Source organism: Dermacentor silvarum, chromosome 9 (genome assembly GCF_013339745.2).
Source record: "Dermacentor silvarum isolate Dsil-2018 chromosome 9, BIME_Dsil_1.4, whole genome shotgun sequence".
NCBI classification, from domain to species: Eukaryota; Metazoa; Arthropoda; class Arachnida; order Ixodida; family Ixodidae; genus Dermacentor; species Dermacentor silvarum.
In genome coordinates this window covers 125,682,981-125,698,221 of record NC_051162.1, presented here as the reverse complement: position 1 = coordinate 125,698,221, position 15,241 = coordinate 125,682,981, and the positions used below count along the sequence as shown (strand labels likewise).

General features: G+C 44.0%; 1 protein-coding gene across 1 annotated transcript in view; it reads right to left on the bottom strand.

Moving 5' to 3' along the window:
• The window catches only part of LOC119464249 (uncharacterized), a 31,227-nt gene extending 19,798 nt beyond the window's left edge, over nucleotides 1-11,429 (bottom strand). Inside the window, exon 1 of the mRNA XM_037725161.2 lies at nucleotides 11,069-11,429. Coding sequence (XP_037581089.1) covers nucleotides 11,069-11,182 — 114 coding nt within the window. The 5' untranslated portion in view covers nucleotides 11,183-11,429. The remainder of the gene's footprint in view (nucleotides 1-11,068) is intronic.
• Between the last annotated feature and the right edge of the window lie 3,812 nt (nucleotides 11,430-15,241).

Below are 15,241 nucleotides of genomic sequence, written 5' to 3'. Positions count from 1 at the left end.
GGTAAGACCATAACAAACTATTATACAAGAATGCCATCACAGAAAGAAAAGCTTCCGTATGAGGCGATATACGATGAGCCGCAGAACATCATTAGCTATAACTAAACACTTCAGATAACACTAAACCCCATTAGATACCACAAACCAATGAACGTACTCACCGCAAAATTTTCGCGATACATTCCTATTTTATAAACGGAGTGAAAATTTAGTAAATTGTTCAATCACGGTCACGTTGGCATGTAACTTTTACTTGAGCCCCTGATTCACCTGAGAGCGTAAAAAATATTTTAACATTGCCCCAACCAGTCCATGTTACATTTCTTCCTTTAGTGAAATATTTCAAGAAAGATTACATGTATACAAACAAAGAACAGGAAAAACTCGACAAATTTGACATATATCACAATCCATCGTTTTTCGGCAGAGCAAGAGAATAGCGTAATAATACAAGCTGTCAGCGCCGGTAGACGTTGGTAAAGGTACGCCGACATATGTAGGACACCATATATATCAATAATTCATTACTTTTGTCGCAAGCAAGCGGTTGTGACTTCAAGGAAATGTTTGAAAGCCTCGCAGATTACGGACAACGGCTTAGTACGTTCCGTATATGTAACAACGCCAAGAGCGGTCTCGAAATAAAGAAAAAGAAGAATGAAAACGACACACGCGAAAAGGAAGCAAGGTCTAAAAACGGAACTCCTTCCTTCCTGCCTAATTTCTTTTTCTTAATTTTTTTCTATAGCTGTGCTGCTCGCTAGTAGAATGCGCAGAACCTCAGTCGATAATTATAGACATCCTGCGTTCCAAAGGAAAAAAAAATTAACTGCATTCCGTAGGTGGCTGCACGATCCGGTGCTCCACGAATACGGCGCAGCGTTCGAAAGGCCCACTATAGTACTATGGCCTCCAATATCGCGCGCGCCGATCTTGGAGGCTGTGCGAGTACACCAATCATGCTTGAGGCTGCCACCAGAGGCCGACATAAAGCAGTGCTATCGCGTGCCATGTTTTAGAAATTTCGAAAGTAACATGCGCTCACGTGTATGGAGGCACGGGTGCTGGTTTGATTGCTTTCGTTATTTTAAACCGAGGAAATTCGCAATCACAACACAAAGGAATGACTCTTGAGCTTAAATATTGTTTTCTACTTTAAGTTGCGTTATCTAAGCTTGTGTTTTCTTTTCGTTTCTACACTGTGACTCTTTATGCGCGATATTTGTGTCTTCGTTTGGCGTGTCAGTCGCGACAAATTCTGAGTGTCTTATTCGCTATAGTGTAGCACACGACGTGATTTTAGGCTGTTAGAAATCAACTGACAAATCAACGAAAAAAATCGAAACAACGGTAGCGCATTATTCTCTTTAGCAAGGCTAGAGACTTCTTTTCTTGTGCAACCTTCATTTCTTGTGTTATGGTGCCGCAGAAAACAGACAAGATGAAAAAAGTAGACACAGTGAAAAAATAGCGTGACTCTCAATTCAAGGCTCAAAAAAGCAAAAAAGAAACCAACCAACCAAACAAACAAACAAACAAACAAAAACAGTGTAAATTATAACAGATAAGAAATGTAGTAACATGACGACGTGTGTAGGTTTTTGATTAAAGCATGTGTCATGAGCTGGCGCTATGTTCAACGTGTCTACCTTTGCCATCTCGTGCACTTTCTGCGACGCCATCATACAAGAAATGACGTCATACCAACAATTCCAACTTTGCGTAGTTTTGAGAAATTCTCAGGCTTAACTATTGCACGCATTGAGGCTGCACTTGTACCGTTCTCTTATCTTCACCACTGTATGTTGAATTGTCATTTTTTTCTTCCCAAGTACAAAATAGTGAGATTACGTGGGTGTTATGCAAAAAAAAAGTAAACGAAAAGAAAAACTGTACGCACCGCCGCAGGTGCAAAGACAAAGGTTACCCCCCCACCCCCTTCTTTTTTTTTTCTTGTTTTTTGCCCTGGCTCTAAATGCAGAACTGCACTCTGCGTTTCCTCGAAAAAATTATCTTCTCTGTCTCTCTCTTGTAATCTCGTTTCTCGTTTTAAGTAAGTGGAACGTATTTGCAAAAATGTTACATGTTCTAAATGTAACCTATGTGCGAATATACTTTAGCAGAAGGGCTCGAAATTTGGCTTGTTGGTACATTACGGGAAAGCTTGGCAACATCTCGATACAACAGTACAATAGCTGCCCACAATGATTGCGCCCTGTGTTGCCAAGTATCCTTTAGTGTCGGCGAGATTTTTGGCACTGTTAATTCATATCGATCTTATTATCGTTCCTCATAGGTTCGACTAAATGAACTGGACATCTTGCCACTCGCTAAGTGGAACAAATTTGCAAAAACGGTCTGCTTATACTTAATGAAAATCATGTGGCACGAGATTAGGAGTGGAACAGACGTCTGCTAACACCTCAAGCGCCATATTGGTCGACGCTTCCTTCCACTCACACAAGAGCTGCACCTTATTACAGAGAAACGACACAGGAATGTACGATGTGTAACTCGATAAACAAGGGCGCGCGCGATGCCATTTCTTTCCTCTTGCGGCGAAGACGCGCCTCGGCGAAGCGGGGGCCTCCGAATCACCCATATTGGGACACGTTTGCCGCTGGCCTCTTGGTTGCGTTGTCTGTTTTGCTTTTATGTGGCCTATCTATCTAGGCCGCCTGGTCAGTAGGTGGGATGCTTCTATACGCGACAACCGCCGCACCGCATACGCGCGTAGTGGCAGAGTCGCGGGAAATGCAACGTGCAAGAAAGGCATTCGGACGCGTCGCGAGGGCGTGTTTATTTCTGTCGAGGGAAAAGAGGAACAAAGCTGAATAAGTATACGTCGTCTGCTACGTCGTCTGCTACGTTCGTATCCTGATGCGTCATGCGTCTGCTATTGCGTAGTTTCCTGGAGAACTTGACGGAGCATTGACGCTACAATTGGGATGGTTGAATAGAACACGAATTTGTGTAATCATCGTGCTTGTTGAGGCAAGCCACCAATCATTCCAAATCAGCTGAACCCGGCAAACTCTCAGCTCCCGTAGACCACGACAACCTCTAGTCATTTTTCTTGGAAACTGTGGGCTTTCTCTGACTTTGTCGAAGTTTGTAGTCCGCTACGTCTGAGCCCTACAGTATTGTGTGCCTCTGCTTTTGTACACAGTTTTGCATACAGTTTCCTACAAAACTTGGTAAAAGTACGTTGGCGCTGCGATAGTTGATGGTATGCCATGGGAATGCTGGGTGTAGTACAATGATTTACCGAATCTTCATTTATGTAAGCTCTGACGTTCTTGTGGCATTATTCATTACGCTTTACTCTTTCTCAATTTTCAAGTGATCGTATATTTTATGAACTTGTCAAGGCAATAATGCTTTGCGCACAGGCATAATTATTGCGTATTGTTGGATTTAGAGTGCAATATGTTGTAGAAAACGAACAATTTGCGAAGACGGAAAGCCGTTTGAATGCAGAATCACGAAGTATTCATCCGCTACCCTAACATTTCGTTGCTGGCCTAACCACCAGATTTACAGCTTTTACCGGTTCTAGTGCCAGAGTTCTCACAAACATTTTTTTTTGGAAATACTTTGACTTGATCCATGCACGGTACGGTACGCATCTGCTTTTGTTGTATATGTTCCTCCGTCGTACGCATAGTTTAGCTGGCCCACATGGTTCACCGATTTCCTCCGCTCTTCACTATCGCGATTCCATCTGTGGCGGCAGCATCAATGGTTTATCGGGAAGCGTGTGTTGCAGTCGAAATGTGAGCTTCGTCGTTTGATTTTTCACCTGGCCGTGTGCTTGCCTATACGTCATGCTTTCTTTTTGAAGTTTCTGAAATTACACTGCATGGACGTGGGATAATTTTCAAGAATTCATCTGGATGGATTCAGCGATAAAAGATACGCCTCTAGATTACGCAAGTCTTTATATAACTGGGCTGGCCACGGGTAAAACTTGCCTTTTATGGTTGTAGCTTTTCTTAATTCGTTCACCTGTTTTGCGCAGTTTGCGCCATGTGCAATGGTAGGCCGATCCCGTAGATAGTGCAGACTCCAGTTCCCATGGGTATGTACCACTGTGTATATATAGTCGTGGTCCGATTCTCTTCACACAGTCGTCGTAACGCCATCTTCAAAATGTCATCGTTGTCATACACTCGTCGTCACCCATTGTCGTCTATCTGTCGTCGACACGGTGTCGTCGTTATGCTATGCTCATCGTATGAGAATCACCATCCCATTGTCGTCATCGTCACAACGCCTTCGGCTGTACCACGTATAGTGTATGCTTAGAAAGCCAGCGAGTGCTCGAGCGTCGGAGAGGAGCGCCGTTGTGTCACCGGGACGCTGTAAAACATCCTTTACACGGAAATGTCTTAGAAGAAACAGGACCTTCATACCCCCAAGCGATTTGGCGAGCTCGAGATCGGGAGCAAGAACGCCTTAGCGCGCACCCCAGCTAACGCTTATACATTCCCGTTAGACAAACCCTCTTGTGTGTTTGTGCTTCGTTGCGTAGCTCTAGTAGTCCGCAGTATATCCTCGTATTGTGTCTTAGGTACCTTAAAGTAAGCATAACCTGTAAAAGGAAATGGCATGAAGTGATCTTTATTACGTCTTGCTTTAGCCATCGTGGTGGATCAGTGGACGCATGAGACCGAAAGTGGCAAGTACAGTTACCAGCTGCAGGGGCTACATTCTCATAGGGTCAAAATGCAAAACCGCACATGTGGTTATATTTCGGTGCACGCCAAACATGTGGTCAAAATTATTCCGCAGCCCACCACTGCGGCGCCTCTCATAGCTATTGTTTACATTGGAACGCATAAACCCAATCAGTCAACGACTATCAATCAACCAGTCAATCAATCGCTACTTGATGTTGGGATCATACATGATATGGTTCATACATTTTACTGTGCAAAATACGTGAAACTACATGAAGAAATGACGGGACAGGAAAGAGAACCCTGATTTTCTCAGTTGCAAGTGACGTTCTTTCCTGTCCGTTTGTTTCTTCACTTCGTATATTCTACTGTGTTCCTTGCAATAACTATCTTACAGTCTGTAGAAAGTGTACAGATATTTGTCTATAAGGTCTATATATGTACTTTCTTTATGAAAATTCAGAATAAGCTATTGACAGCATTTGTACTTACATCCTTACTGAATTTCAAATTATGGGGTTTTACGTGTCAAAACCACGATCTGATTATGAGGCACGCCCTAGTGGGGGACTCTGCATTAATTTTGACCACCTGGGGTTCTTTAACGTACACCTAAGTCTAAGTACACGGGTGTTTTTGCATTTCGCCCCCATCGAAATGAGGCCGCCTTGGCCGGGATTTCATACCGCGACCTCGAGTTTAGCAATGCAACACCAAAGTCACTAAGCTACCACGGCGGGTTCCACTCAATTTGTAGACTGTTGTCTATGAAATATGCATTGAGAAATGTTTATAAACTGTATATTGAGTTATTGGTTGACACTTGTAAACTAATGTGTCGAAAATGTTATTAAAATGTGCATAAATTATTTTAACATAGCAGTCTACAGTCTGTCTATAGACTAATGACCTTAGTTTCTTGTAGATTATGATCTATAAACTGTCTCTTGACAGTTCCTACAGACCAGTCTACAGACTGTCCTTGACCTGGTCGTCCACATTTTGTAAACAATACTGGACAGACATTTTTATACCCTGTATATAAACAGTCACTACTAGTGGGTAAATTATAAGTAATCTAAGGATAATGTATAAAGGTATCCCGATTTTGCACAGTTGTGATGCTTTAGACCAAATCAGTGAGTTACGTCCCACTTCGTACAAACTCATAGACAAGTGCCACTCATATTAGGTTCTGATAACGAAAGACGGTTATGCAGAGCGACGTAATGGACAATGAACGCATAAAAAAAAGCAGAACGATGTTGAGATGACATTTCTGGAGTGGGTCGGCCTAGTGGCGTGAGCCTCGACCTCGTCAGTCGTGACCACTTCTTTTTTCCTCATTGGTCCGCGCGCAAACTTTTCGACGTGCTTGTTGGCCCACGGCACGTGACGCCAAAACGGAGCCCCGCTTTCCCGATGACTGCCAGCTCCGGCATGGACTCGTGCAGCTCGTGCAGCTACGGTCACTGTGTTTAGCTCTTTCTCGCAGTGAGTTCGGATATGGAATGGGTTGACAAGCGACAGGCTGAACAAGGTTGCCGCACGCGTTGGAATGATGTGAGTGATTGTGTATTTATGTATAGCAGGGGTCTGGCATTTTGTTTTCCTTTTACAGCGACGATGGCTATAGACACTTGACTGGCTTGGACGTGTACGGAGTTGACGTCGTCGTTGACGTGTTTCACAGCGGGTTGAACATATTATAGGTTCGAACCGATAGATTCCGGGGACCTCATTTTGTAATGCTCCATTTTATATGCTTTCATGCTCATTTCCATTCGCGTTTTATCATCCCTTCGGAATGAGCTCAGACCACCGTCTTCTCTGATCTCACCCGCCGCTGTAGCTTAATGGCTACGGCTTTTGCGCTGCTGATATCGATGTTATGGGTTCCATTCCGGCTTCGGTGGCTAAACTTTCGATGGGGACGAATTGCAAAAACACTGGTATAATTATATTTAGGTGCACGTTAAGTCACCTCCTGTGTTGCGGTTTTGGGACATGAATCCCCAGAAATACTTTTTTTTTTGTTTGCAGCATATTCTCAAGCGCATATTGGCTTGGGACAGTTGAAGAAGTTCTGACACACTTAAGTACCTTAAGAGGAAGAATAGGGCGAAACAAGGTTAAGGTACTAAATGAGAAATAGGAAATAAAAAATAAAGTCTTATTTCCTGCCGTGTCGGCTCCCTGCACCACAACCTACAACGTGCGGGGAAAGTTTTCTTGAGGATAATGCCTTATCCTTCCAGTCAATTGCAATGTGTGAATAGTCAAGGGTGACGGTCACCTGTCCCAAGTGGTCCGATCCTGGCAAAAGACGCCAATGTATATCACATGTTTCACGAACGATTCACGAAAAAAAAAAGAAATTCATGAACGACAGACTTCTTGACTTGCCCAACCACTTCAAACTTTCGCTAAAATTACAAGCTATATTTTTTGTTGTATGTTCTCTCTTAATTCAACTTTTCGACCTTCTTCTTGGATCTCCTTCTTGGATCTAAGGTTACCGGCACGTTTATCTATCGCGGCGTGGTTTCAATGGTCGCCGTAACATAGCTTTAAAGGAAAAAGTCACGGTCAGCCCGTTCGTCTTGAACAGCAAATATACACCTCAATTGACAATTTTGTTCACTTCGTTCCCTGCTTAGAATTTGATTTACTCGCTTAGTATAACGCAACTAGCAATAAGTAAACATGACGACATAGTCAGTTCAGGTGTAAATGAAGTTTGAAGAGACGATACGGTCTCTTACGTTCTTCTGGTCTCGGAGGCGAAAATAACAGGCATTAAACCACGTCGTGAAGTGTCCAGATATGGCTATCGTTGCATAAATGCAAGAAAAGATAGGCAAGGCTTATATTGCATAGAAGTTGGTCCAACTGACACATTTCAGGTCACGAGCCAAATCCCGCCATCTGTGGAGACAGTGACTCTTTGTTGAAGCACCACGAGGCTGTTGAAGTCGCTCACGTTGACATCCAATTTCCGGTCAGTCCGGTCCCACTACCCGCATTCTTAGCAAAGGGAACTGCCGTTGTGAAATGCGCCGCGTAGGGAAGAGGAGCAGGATATTGTTGGGAAGAAAACGTTGTTTTTCTTCGAAAAGGAACTTCCTACCAGACGAAAAGTTTCTCCTATTCTGCAGGTCAAACCTGCTGCTATAAAGGATTGCTATTGTTATTTTTCTAGAAATTTGGCCGTTACAGCGTCGAGCTTGGCTTAGGTGTTGTCTTACATAATGATTGTTCAAGTGAAGTTCTTGCTAGGGCAATGAATGAGTGGAGCAGGTGACAAAATTATTGTGCCCTGTCCGCACCGTACAGCAAGACATAGCCCACTTAAGCTGCGCTTGCAGGCTATTTACATTTCAAAGAACAACCGTACTGCCCACACTGAATATTCATCAAAGGGCCAGGACAAGTACTTCGTCCATGGACAGACGCCGCCTGTGCATTTCTCGCAACTAAGGCTTTTTTAGGCTTTCTTAGAGACAATGGTCTGAATGACATACTTTAGTTTTACTGTTATGTGTCTTGTGCGTGTTCTATCTGTGGCGTGCACTGCGCATATCATTTCATATTCATCATACCCATCTGGAATTGCATGCTAAGTAAACCTCTCCAGGGTTCATTAAAGAGCTATCTCTCTATCTAAAAGCGCCAGCGGAGTGGTGTTCCGGGAATCCATTAAGCGACTCGGTAAAACTACCTTTTGAAGTATAATAATGTACTTGCCTCGCGACTATTCTTGTTTTCTCTGCATACATGGCATACAGTGTTGTCCACTGTTAAAAGGAACACTCTATGCGGCTCTCACTTCACTGGCACTCTAGCTGCAAATGCCGGCTTAAAGCTGAAAGCAATAATAAATAAAGAATTAAAATGAGCTTGGAGTGCTTTAAAGGTAAAGTATTTACCGACATACTACGAAAAGGTTTACAGGATAACTGCCTGTTGAAAGTCGATTGGACAGAGCTCTTTGGGGCACACGTCGCAGTCTGCGCGAGGCGCCTCAGCAAAGACCTGGCAGAAGTATTAGTTATGGTCAAGCTTAGATGGTCTTCACGCACGAATGTCTGGGCACTCAGCTATACCATTGAGAACGCGTACCGAAATTCGGCATCGTCTACCCATCAGCGACGGGAAACCCAGCGCTCCGTCGTATAAAGAAAGGAGCCCGTCACACTCCATGTACCGAAACAACGCTTGGTCGTGCACCGAGAGCAACCGAGGAGGAAAAAAACGAGCGCCCAGAATCAATGTTGCTCACAAAAATGAAATAAAAGGACAACAAAGGAACTATACGAGGAAACGCGTCGTCGAGCCACAGAGAGTTTCCATCGCGTCTAGAATCATGAGGATAGGAGCGAGCACCTCTACATAGCTCGTTTCCTTGTTTTCCTGCCGGTCACACCGGAGCGACTTGCTGCTCGGGTCGCACTCAGCGCCGCCTCGACTCCCGGCTGGCTTTAACCTGTCTATGCCGTATCCATCGGTGTTTGTTATACGAGAGCTTCTCAACTCCGTTATGTTGCTATAGGACCACCAGTATGTATATACGCTCACGTGCCCTCGTAACGCGTATATTACGCAAACGTTTGAAGAATTAAGACAGAGGTTCAGAGGACTTGATGTGATTTACAGTGGTCGGGTACTGAGTGCCTCGGGCTGGAGTCTACATTTTGACAAAAAACACTTGACTTCGTCAGGTCAATAACCCCCGAGCAGCAGCTTTAAGCATAATGCAAGACAATGACTGCGTTTCCTGTCTGCCGGGTGACAATTAAGTCCGGTTCCTTTATCTTCATCCAGTCAGTTGATCCTGTGTGTTATACGTATTTCCAGCTGTGGCTGATTAAGCTGCTGTTAAAAATAACAAACCTGAGCAATTTTTCATGTCCCGAGCTAATTTAGTGCGACAGTAGCAGGTTCTCACGTCATACACCGGCATCCTAACAAAATGAAAAAAAAAAAGGACTAGCTTCTTTTGTGATGAGCACAACATCGTCTTCGTCCTGCTCTAGCGTAACCTGCTGTGTTCTCGAAAATACTGTACATAGACAGACATTGTCACTCTGAGAGTTTACCCGTGACGCACGAAGCGCTGAACCAATCGTCAAACTCTACAGCTGCGCTATTGCGCAGTGGTTAGCGCGTCTCGCTCACAACTGCAGATTGCCGAAGAGGAATGTATTCGAGTGGCATTGGTGAACAACGCTGAATGTGTATTTAGAGGTGCCTCGGGATACATGTTATTTATACGTAGTCAAGTATATGCTATATCTTAAGAAGTCAAACCTTGTAGATCCGTCATCACAGAACAAGTTATGCTTCCTATGCAGCACCCAAATGCCTGCCTTGCTGTTGAGATGCGTGCACTTCGCCTGACAGTAAAGGTCCAGAAATACTGCTGTCCTGTTACCAATAGTAGGAAGATCCACTGCGCCAAGTTTTGACTGCCATTGTGCGCTCTTGCATGGCGTATTGCTTCTTTTTGTCAAACTGACCTGTCCCCTCCTATTCTAGAAGGTATACGAGTGCTGAGGCTGTCACGTGTTCTAAAAAAAAGAAGTAGCGACGCAGTATCAAGTTCAGAGCAAGTTAAAGACATCAATAAATGATGAATAGATATATAATCAATTTAATTTAACAACTCAAAGCTACACAGAGGCTCTGAAAGGCGCCGCAGCGGAAAGCTCTAGATCAATTTTGACCATTAGGATTATTAACGTGTGCCCAAAGCTCCCGAGACATCCAGTCGAGGACTCGAACCCATGACAAATCAGCAACAGAATGCTACAGTCGTTGAATCAGGTTGGCGGGTAATCAGAAAATGCTGAGACTTCACCAATTCAGTTTCAGTTCAGTTTAGTTTATATGGTTCAGTCAAGTGCGGTTCAGTTCAATTTCGCTTCAATTCAGAGCTGTCTACGGGAACAGTGTCCTGTTCATTATTTGCATTGTTTGACTGACATGTTGTATTACGCCTAGAAAAAAAAATTACTATTGTGATTAGATGTCAAAGACCACTACACCACGGTTTTGTTAGTTGCAAGACATCGCGATCCAGAGCCATGATATCGCCAATGAATATCCGCGGGATAGAGTTGTACATGCAAACAATGACGCTACATGGCTGATTATAAATGAAAATCCTGGCAAAGAGCAGCGGTTTTAATCATCGGCATAGTAAGAAGTAGCTATAAGAGTGGGCTGACAGTCATGTGGCTTAGTCGACTGCATTCACTTAAATGAATCTAACGAACAAAAGCATGATTTCTCGTCACATTTCTAGGCGCGGACGCTCTACATTCGTGTCACACCATTTAGCCAATCGAAGTTCAGAAACGCAATCTCACCAAACATCAACTTACCGTTTGCTTGCCGATCTTGTCGCCATTCTCAGGCTTCTCAATCGGCCCAGCCACAGCCGAGCCGAGCCAGGCGAACGTGACTAGAAGGACCACGTGGGACACTTGCTCCCGCATGACTCGAAGTGCACCGAGATCTGACCGACTTCTGGAGCGCTCCTTGAGAAGCAGATGACGAGACGTCTGGCACTATTGACAGCGAATAGAGCAGACGATGCTATTGTTTCGTGCACGTCTGCTGCTGCTTCTGCTGCGAGGGTGCCGAGCAGACGAACTTATGGACAGCGCCGAACCAGGAGCTACAACGGGTCGACCGGCTGGTCCAGTCTCCTCTCGCGAATGCACGGCCACTGATCACGGGCAGCGGGATTTGGCCGACTCGGCGAGTTCGGGCGAACCCAAACAAGAAAGAAAACATGGCAGAGGAACCATTTCCTCCTCTTTCTCAGTCCGTTGCTGCTTGAAACGGCTCGCCGCTGCCGCCGTTTGCCCTCCGTAAATGGAAAGGGCGCACAGCTTCCTCCTTCCAAAAGGTGTGCTCAGCTCCGCGCGCGCACGTCCTGCAAGAAGGGCGAGCGCAGCCGAATATTCGGTTTCACCCCCGCCATGCTCCCTTCCCTCTTTCAAACAGTCCGTTCGTATGCGCAACTCGCGCTGACTTGTTGAGCACGTGAATCAACAGACTCGGCCGCCCTCACGTGCCGCAGAGGGAATTCGCAAAGGAAGGTGAACGATCTCAACGGCGCTCTCGAAGTCGAAACAAAGACGGCCCAGAAAGCTGTCGAACTGGTGTTGCGTTAAGTGGAGCCCCAACCGAGAGGGCTTGCCCATCGAACATTTCCCTGTGAGAAGCCAGACGCACGTACAAACACACACACGTACGCACGAGTGCTACAAAGGGTTTAGCGGAACAACGCATCCAAGGTGTTGTGAAGCTGCCAATGCCCTCTCTTCAATGCTTAGCGCTGACTTTTCTTCTCTCAACCGATCGTAATTAGACTTTGCTGGCCCTAGAAGAGAGAGAGAGAAAAGAGAGAGCTCTTTTGAAAACCACCTTCTGGATCCTTTTTGCATTTGTGTGGTTTCTTGAAAGGTTTGGCCGAGCTTGGTGCAGTGGCTTCTGGTCAGTCGACTGTGGTGGCCAGAGGGTGTGACCTTTTTAGTCTGCTTGACTTTGTTTCGTGCTTATGTTCTTTTAACGTCGTTTCTTTTTTCGCAGCAGCCAAGTCTTGCTGCGCTTGTCTTGAAGGAAGCGCACGGGGGTGTGAAAATGACCGGTGGACGGCCATTTTTAGGAGCTTGAGCGAACTATGCGTGTCCCCCCAGCGTCACTGTCAATGGTCCAGTGAATTTCGGGTGCAGTCGTTGTTCCTTCTTTGTTCCGTGGTCTAGTGACGAGGCAGCCGGTGATTTGCATGCGGTACGAGTGGCAGCAATCGTTCACTTCTGGTTTATTTTTTCCTGTCCGCAACTTTATTTTTCGGTGCTTCCTTCTGTGTCGACGTGTGCGTTCATTTGCACCTGCCCCTTAGCTGCAGGTATAACTTTGCGTGGGCGTTCGTTTCACCTAACTATATTATATGCAGAGAGAATGCTAATAATGGCTCACTTGCACCTCTTTAGAGAAGTAGCCTTATTTAACTTATGTTAATTTCTTGCAAGCAGGCTCACAAAAAAGGATAAAAGGAAAGCTTGTTACCTTACGGGGTGTGAGAGGTTTTAGCTCGTGTGAATACAACGAAGGGAATGATATAAGATAAAAAAAAACTGGACTAACCGTACACATCTACGATATTTTGACGTTAAAATAGTTATATTTTTACCCCGTCTTCTTACGTTCAGGAAATCGCAAAATAGAGAATAGATGGCATCTGATCCTACCGTTTTGCGTCAAATGGTTGCTGCAGCTTTGTAAATTTACAGGTTTACTGACTTCGTGAAAAGACCTACAAGCTTTCTATCGCTACCCTTCTCTGTCTGGCCTAGACCCAGGTGTTCCACTGATACGTCATTCATTCATAACTTCACTTTTACCCACCGTGGGGGCGTAGCGGCTTCGGCTTTCCACTTCTAAGTCCGAGGACGCGGGATAGAATCCCGGCTACGGTGGCGTCATTTCGATAGGGGCGAAATGCAGACACGCCCATGTACCATGCATTGGATGCACGTTAAAGAACCCCAGGTGGTCAAAATCAGTCCGGAGTACCCCACTGCGGCGTGCCTCGTAATCATATCCTAGTTTTGGCACATACAACACCACAATTTAATTAATTTGATATAACTTTTTCGAAGTTTCCAGGAACGCCTGTATGCCTTGGTGATGGTGCAGCTGTAAACTTAAGAAGGAAAATAAAAAATGAAACGTGAGCAAATTGTGGTATCAGGTCGCGTAAAAAGAGAAAGAAAAATTTGAATTCAAACAAAAACAGAAATCATTCAAACAGCACACGTGAGAGTTAAAAATATCAAGATCATCACGCAAGGCATTTTGTTTGGTTAAAACACGTGTTATAGCATTATAGGGTAGTAGTTATCTTTACATAGAAAACACAGAGAACGCTACAACCGATCATAACCGCGGACGGAAGTGATTGCGTACTAATTTGTACGAAAACAGCTAATCATGATATCTTCGCCCCATTTGTAGGGGCTAAAGAGAAAGCTTTAGATCGGAGGCTCCTATCTTAATACACGGGAAAGCATAAACCATTTTTAACTGTAACCACCGCACCAAATTTGATGACATGTGTTGTACTTAAAAGAATAAGCTAGTGGCGGTTGGTAGCAGATTCCTGACTCAGGCCTTCGATTCTTTTATTAGAATTGTCAAAAATTGAAAATTTTCTGAAAGCGAAGCTATTAGGTTTACAACATTGTAGCTCAGCCATGAAAAGAATGATACCACAATTCTGTAAATTGCATCTGATAGCACATCTAAAGCGGACAAAATTTATGCAATATACATGGCGCCTAAGTACACCTCTATTATGTCAGTCGGGCTTTTGCAATGCCCTTGCAAGCATTGTAACAAATTCAGGTAAGATGTAAATTAATATATTAGATTTGCCCCCTTCGGATGTTCTAACAGGTGCAGCTTACAGAACTGCGCTATCTGTTTTCTGGTACAGAGTTCAGGATTTGGAAACTTCTTGCTTCTATTATTCTGAAACTTACCGATTTTCGGCAATTAAAAAAACAAAAAAAAACATTCAGCCCTTAAATACCAATTCCGCTTCCAACCATCAGTATATAGAATTGAGCTTTCTCTCTCAAGTGCAACAATTTTGAATAGAATCGGCCCATGGATTACATAAAAAAAAGCATTTCTGCGTTTTATATGTACTTGAATATGTGGCATCGGAGTTGGACCCGAGCTAAAGCTTCCTCTTAATGCTAAACATGCGCGATACACACTGATAGTCATAGTAAACACGCCTCCCGAGAAAACGAACATACAACATTCGAACGACACGTCGCCGAACACATTCAACTTTTGCAATGTTGGTCACATTAATAGTTCTATGCAACAGAACTAAACTTTAACTTAGAATGGACGAGATAAAAATATAAGAGAACAACGGAAATTGACAATCGTACTTTTGTTGTAATTCTTGAAATGAGGCCTAATTTTCTGTACGAAGCATTAACAAAAGTTGTAATATGTTCTCGAAAAGTGAGTCGGGAGTCAAAAAATATTCCTAAGTAGCGCGCACAACTCGCTGTTTTCAAAGGAACGTTTTCAAGTCTGCATGCATATTATATAGTGGTAATTTTTCGAGTGTAGTATTTGCCATTCATGTGCATTTTAATTTAATTAAAAAACATCTATTGTGAAATTTGTGTAGTGTCTTTGCGTATATTAAGTGGGTGCTCAGCATTTATACGTAAATGAGTGCACTAGGATAAAATTTGCATGCTGCCTGGAGAAGTTACCACGTCTGACTCGGGAAGTGTTTTTTTTTTATTCAGTTCGAACAATTTCAGTTTTACGAGGTGTCCAAACACTTTTGTTAGTTACTATCCACTTATTGAGCAGACGGACGGCCCTATGCCAGCTTATTAGAAAGATACCCAGAAAAGTCTTATAACAGCACAGGCTTCCACTTGTTGCATTATCTATGGTACGTTTTTGTCTGTTGATGTTGTATGTACCTTTCATCACTCAACATAGGGAGC